We start from the raw sequence: 6,910 nt of genomic DNA on the forward strand, positions 1-6,910 counted from the left end.
TTTTTTGTATATTTTAACATATGGTGAATTTGGACTTCAAATTTTATACATTAGTAGAGTAGGCAATGAAGTATATCTATATTTTTTAGATTTTTTGTGGCTATTGTTAGTTGGTTTGCACAGAATTTACATGAAAACTTGATTCACCTGATACATTGCCTTCTGACACATTGCCTTCTATATATTCCTTTTAGATTTAGAAATGATAATGTCTGTTTCACAGTTGAATCAATTTGGGTCGTCATATTTATAACATTACATATTAATTTCATCAATATAATATTAGCGTTATGGTGTTACTACAGGGTTTTGCATATCATAGTGATATTTGTCGTTCCGTATCTATATTTCATACAAATTTTTTACTCTCGTAGCAATGCACCGGCACAAATCTAGTAAATTTGTAAGTTATATATAGCATGTTCGCTTTATTTTAATCTATACCAACTTCTACTAATTTTACAATGTTTTGTTTCTATAAATTACAACCCAAAAATTCGAATAGCTAGCTTTTGATAAACAATCCGACCTTAAATCGTTTCACGTGTCATCGTTCCAGGAACCGAACGACCCTCTAGGTTGACAACAATCGCTTGGCATCTTTCGTCGAGCGCACATATCAACTCTGACTTTGATTTGGACGTCGGGTACCTTTGGTTAGACTTGAAATAAACAGTAGACATTTACAATTACTATTCATCATGCACTTTGGTCCCACACTCCAGCCTCAGCGGCGTCTAGGTAGCTGCATGGAAGATTGGAAGGCACCTTTTTTGACTAAACGCACTAGTTTCCTTTTCCAGCCGCTATTCCTATTCCTGACGCGTGAAAAAGCCCCAATCACGACCTGGTCGTACCGCGCTCGCTGGTCGACATCGACTGATCGCCGGCAAAAATTCCACCGTTTTTCCACGGCTAGTCGTGGCCCCGTCACCGTGACGTGGTGGCGCCCCACGACAAGGGCATCCCGACGACGGCGGAAGCGGCCGCCGACGACGGTCCGGACACCGGGATGCCCATCGCCACGCGGCACCAACCCTGCTGCACCGGCGGCGTCGCGTCCGTGGCCGTGGCCGTGGCTGCCGGCGCGTCGTCGCGGAGGCCAAGCAGGCGCACGGAGAGGTGCACGACGCCGTGGCCCCACGCGCCCCCGCCCCCGCCTCGGCGCGGGCAGCGCAGCGAGTAGCTGAGCCGGCGGAGCGCGCGCGGCGGGCGGAGGCCGTCGAGCACGTCGGCCACGGGGATGCGGCACCAGCCCAGCGGCGTGGCGCCGACGAGCCGGCAGGCGGGCTCCGAGAGCACGGAGACGTGGACGTGGGCGCGGCCCTCCAGGAAGCCCGCGCCCACGGGGACGACGAGCGTGTCGCCCCACGCGTGCTCGCCGCCGCCGCCGCCGCTCCCCACTGCCACCGCCGTGCTGCAGGCCGAGCCGGCGGGCGCGTCCGACGACGCCACGGTCACGTACGGCCGCAGCCGGCGGGGCAGCGGCGAGTAGGACGGCGGTAGGCGCAGCGAGTCCGCCGACAGCACCGTCACCTCCAGCTCGACGCCGTCGAAGCACCCGTCGTCTCCGCCGCCGCCGTCGTTCTTCGGCCGCAGGAACCGCAGCGACGATGACATGGTGGCCTCGTCGATCGCGGGATTATCAGCAGATGCGGGTGCAGCAGGATGCGGTAAAGCGGGCGGGTGGCCTCGCCTGGCGGTTTATACGGGCGCATGGCGTGGAAGGTGTAGCCGGGGGGGAAAGTATGAGGGAGGCGGGAGGAGGACGAGGAGCAGCTTCGCCCTTCTCTCTTGCATGGGGCGCGCGCGAAGCCGCACAGAAGGTTAGCTCGCGTTGCGAGCGACGAAGGTTAGCTAAGCTAGCTAGGGGCGAGAAGCCGCTTGCATCGGCGCGCGTTAGTTCTTGGCGTCTTCGCGGAACGAGAGCACCGGACAGTGGCGATGGCGACGTGAACCTTTTCGTCTATTTTGTTTTCTTCTTCTCGGGAAGAAGAGGTGTAACGGTTCGAGTTGAATTCAAATAAAAGTTTTTGAATTCGTAGCGGTCCTTATTGGGACATGGAATTTTCAAATCAAACCGTCGGAATTGAATTCAAAACACAGGAACGTGCGTCGCAGCCTGGGGCGGGAAAAGTACAGGACCGGCAAAAAGATATATATGTACGTATGACTTTGTGCTGTGTGTGACTGCTGTCTGGACGCCTGACAGCGACGTACGTACACGCCCTAGCTACTTTCATAAACAACTGTACGTATGTAGAAAATTAAAATAAGTGTTAAACAAATATGGAGACGACGAAGGGGGGGCAAGTTCGTGGTTAGCAGCAATAGCAAGACGTGGCATGCATCAAGAACGCAAATGTAGGTGGGGTCAGTGGTTACACGCTTGACCTAGCTGATCAAGTGGGATGGTGGATAATATCGGTGGGGAAAACACTTTGGTGCATGTAACTTACGAGCGCTCAAAACATATTGCTTCATACTTTAATAAAAGTGAGAAAAAAAAAGTTAGTTTTAGCTAGCTTATGCACACCGCACACATTTCAAGTTTATATATGAGAATGTCATATGGGGCTATTGATGTTTGAGCTATATATATGCTAAAAGTTAGGGCCTATTTAGAAGCACACGGGGGTTAGAAAAAGAGTTTATATATAGTTTCTAGAAACTGGTTTATAAAGGAAAAAAGTTGAATAATGGGGTGGTTGGAACTTAGTTTCTAAGAAACTAGTTTCTAGTTTTTTGATACACAATTACTAGCATATCCTTTCTCTATTTTAAGAAGCGGTGATAATAGATGTAAATTCATGAAACCAATAAGGGCATTGATGTAATTAAACAAACAAAAGCTTGTTTTAGCTAGAAAAAAGTAGCTTCTTGGTTTTTAAGAAACTGGGAATCCAATTTCTATAAATTAACTAGAGCATAAACTGATACGTTTGGAACCACTCTAGTTTCTATAAACCAGTTTTTTTAAAAAAAAACTAGGTCCTTCAAAATAGGTTCTTAGGGGCTTGTTTGAGATCGAGGATAACGAAGGGGCATTGGAGGGGCTAAAATTCTCTTACTATTAATTTTTGAATAACAAGAGATTTTAGCCCCATTCAATCCCCTCTAGTATCCTTACTCTAAAACAAGTCATAGAGGTGTGTTTGATAGGGCTCCTCACCAAAGGCTCCTCCAAAAGAGCCGGAGCCGTTTTCGCCTCATTTTTCCATGTAAAACGACTCCTCCAATTAAAACGTTTGCTAGAGCTTCTCCAGGATAGCCGGAGGTGAGTCCTACCAAACACACACTTAATATCATTGGAGAGGTTATCGTAGAACTAGTAACTAGCCCATACCATTGCGGATGCCCTTAGCAGTGGCAACATGCATGATTAGCACAAAAATGGTAAAAGATTCAACACAACATGAATCGGTTCTTTGCCTCTCCTATGAACTGGTTCTTATACCAAGTGTTCTCTATAAACTGGTTCTTCGTTTCTCCTACATTTTGAACCGCTTACAAATGTATACATGCCCCAAGCTGGATCACCCACAATTGCTTTGGACAAACACCACACTCCTATCGCCATCAAACAATCTAGATGATGCCAATCACCAAGAGTAAGAAGAATAAACTCTCACTTGAATCTATCGAGGCTAATGAGATCAATGGGTGAATCACTCTTGTTTGTACTAATAAGGTTGCTAATTGTGTGAAATCTGACTCTCAAGTCCCTCCCTATGCAATAGCTCCTCATCACACTATATATATATATATATATATATATATATATATATATATATATATATATGTGTGTGTGTGTGTGTGTGTGTGTGTCTGTTGCTTTGGCTATTAAATGGGACAAGGGCAACAATTGGTTGGGTATTTATAGACTTAAAACGACAACTAACCATTATAGGCAACTCAAGCTAAAAATGCGGTCGTTGGACCAATGAACAATCACCGTCAGACCATAACACGTGATCCAACGAGGCACAACAATAACTATTATGCTACTATGTGAGAACTAGCAGTTTGAACGCCACTTTGGGTATATGGTCCGACGTTTACCATCAGACCAGTTCGACGCCTACTAGAATCTCTTTAGTCACTCCGCAACACTCATCGGACCTATCCACGTTGGTCTGATGAGGCAACTATTCATAGGGTTTGATGACCAAACTCAAATTTGTCTTTATAAAACACACATACAATAACCTTATGTTGGTATTAATCATCAAAACACTTGAGGACCTAGATAATTCCAATCTCTCCTTTTTTGATCATTGATGACAACAATATCTCAAGTATGTGAGGATTAAGGTTTTTGAAAGTGGCTTTGTTTATATGAACTTTGAAGTTTAAGCATCAGGCGTTAGGATAAGTTCATATAACAAAATTCTATAATCATATATGTTGGGTCCTTCCTCCTTCGAAGGTCCTCAAAAACGTAATTAATCGTATGACTTCAGTATGACACAGATTATTGTAGAAGGCTTCAGCTTCGACATAGAGGTCTTCTATGACAAGAGTAGAGGTGAAACCCGAAGGTGACAAAAAATGGGTGATGAAGCTATAGTCAAGGGACTTCGGCTCGGGTTGACGATGAAGACCAAATGCAACAATAACCAAAAAAGGACAAAGACTATTTAGTCCTTAATGTTTTGTATTATAATTGTTGACGGTTGACAATGACAAAATGTACTTTTACTCGGGCTGCGTCCCGTGCCTATAAATAGATGAACAGTGGCACTGTACTGTTCACGCTGGATTATATTCACTCTCTCGCATCCTCGCCTTCGAGCAAGCCGAAGGTATCAATGTAATATTAACATTGTTGATATTCATATATGTTTTATAGAAAGAAATAATAAATGAACTATTAAGATATAGTTAATTTATTCCTTCGCATTCCTATCCTTGCATTGATATGATGAAGGTATGTCCTTCTTGACTTTCGTCTGAGAAGCATTATACCCGTAAGGAGATAATGCTTCGGAGGACGAAGGTTCTTAATGATTGACAATTGTGTTGCCTTGTTCTTGACCCATAGCATTTGAGAACAAGTGACCAACATTGGCGCCCACCTCCGGTGAACTCACTCCACAACCTTCGGTAAGCATTCTGCATGGTACGATGAAGGCCTCAGCACAAGGAGCTTTGTCAGGAGAGCTCATTCAACGAAGATGAATGGTACGACGACTTTCATCATGGTAACTTTACTTTTGATGATGCTTCTCCTCTGGCAGCAGAATTGCATGCTACCTCGTGGCCACAATCCTACAAGCCACCTTAGTTGCCCATGTATGATGGGCATTCGGATCCAAAGCAATTTCTAATGAGCTATGAGGCAACAATATCCTCGTATGGGGGTAACGCTGCTGTCATGGCAAAGTCCTTTGTCATGGCAGTCAGAAGCGTGGCCCAGACATGGTATTCCTCCCTTCGGCCAGTGACAATCACATCATGGCAGAAGATCAAGGACATGCTAGTCACTAGCTTCCAGGGCTTTCAGACAAAGCCAGTCACTGCTCAAGCCTTATTTCAATGCACGCAAGACCATGAGGAGTACCTACAGGCGTACGTCTAAAGGTTCCTACGTTTGAGAGCTCAAACGCCTATAGTGCCCAATGAAATTGTTATTGAGGCCATGATCAAGAGGCTTCGGCCAGGATCTACAGCCCAATATTTTGCAAGGAAGCCACCACAGACCTTGAAAAAACTCCTTCAGAAGATGTATAAGTACATCCGGGCTGATAATGATTTCCGCCAAAGAAGAGAGGAAGCATACAGGTTTTCTGAAATGACCAGGGGCTTCGGAGGAAGGCTTCATCCGAGGCATGTTAGGTCAATCCATAATTCTAATGACAACGATGAAAGAGCCAACAATGCTCAGAGCAGTCATCATAGCTCACAGTCTTTGAGCATGAAACAAACTTCTTATAGACCACCAGCTCCGAGAGGCAAAGGAGGAGGAAGCTTCAGTGGAGGAAGGTTCGGTAATCAACCTAGGAAGTTGTACTGCCTTTTCTGTGGTGAGGACAAGGGTCACACAACGAGGACGTGCCAGGTCACGATCTAGAAGCAAAAGGAAATTGTTGAAGCCGAGGCACGGTAGAATCAGCCGAAGCAGGTCCTCCATACTGTTTCGTGCTACTCTCCATACATCCTAGAATACGTAGGCAACCAACAGCCTACGACTTCTGTAGCTTCAGCAAGTCACTTTCAAACCTCTTGTGCTCAATTACCACCACCCCCACCAATGGCGCCTGCCCCAAGTCATGATCAGCAGCTAGACAGGCACCTTCGGCCTCAACAACAACGTGACCTTCGGGAGCAGTCTGAAGCTCGCACAGTTAATAGTATTGTGCCCGAGTCCAGGAATATCTACTGAAGATGACACAATGTCTTGGCCAAAAGAAAGCTCTGATTAGTTCCATTCCTACTCTTTTTTGCTTTTATATTTCTGTTGCAAAAGACAATACAGGAAGGTTTAACCTTCAACTCGATGTAATAAACCTATGGTTACACCATCGAGTGTGACAAAACCAAGTTTCAAAGCTCCAAAGACGTTCCTAAGGGAGCGCAGAGTAAGTTCCGAAGCTCAAAAGTCGTTCTTAAGGGAATGCAGAGCTAAGATGCTACCTAAGTAAAAGGTGAAGAAGATCCAAAGTCGTTCATAAGGGAATGCAGAGCTTAAATGCCACCTAAGTAAAAGGTGAAGAAGCTCCAAAGTCGTTCCTAAGGGGATGCAGAGCTTAGTTCCAAAGTCGTTCCTAAGGGGATGCAGAGCTGAAATACCACCTATGTAAAAGGTGAAGAGACTCCAAAGTCGTTCCTAAGGGGATGCAGAGTCCGGGTGTGTATTCGCGTGGGGTTTTACCTTCGGCATAAACATCATTTTGCATCATACCATCAT

At 45.6% G+C, this 6,910-nt stretch overlaps 1 protein-coding gene across 1 annotated transcript; it reads right to left on the reverse strand.

Moving 5' to 3' along the window:
• Window positions 1-396: 396 nt before the first annotated feature.
• LOC103629419 (uncharacterized) lies at window positions 397-2,033 on the reverse strand. The gene has a single exon (XM_008650548.3). The coding sequence runs from the start codon at window positions 1,618-1,620 to the stop codon at window positions 931-933; it is 690 nt and encodes a 229-aa protein (XP_008648770.1). The 5' UTR covers window positions 1,621-2,033; the 3' UTR covers window positions 397-930.
• Between the last annotated feature and the right edge of the window lie 4,877 nt (window positions 2,034-6,910).

Source organism: Zea mays, chromosome 6 (assembly GCF_902167145.1).
Source record: "Zea mays cultivar B73 chromosome 6, Zm-B73-REFERENCE-NAM-5.0, whole genome shotgun sequence".
Lineage (NCBI taxonomy): Eukaryota > Viridiplantae > Streptophyta > Magnoliopsida > Poales > Poaceae > Zea > Zea mays.

Coding starts and splice junctions, on each gene's coding strand:
- LOC103629419 (XM_008650548.3), bottom strand. CDS start 1,620: ATGTCATCGTCGCTGCGGTTCCTGCGGCCGAAGAACGACGGCGGCGGC.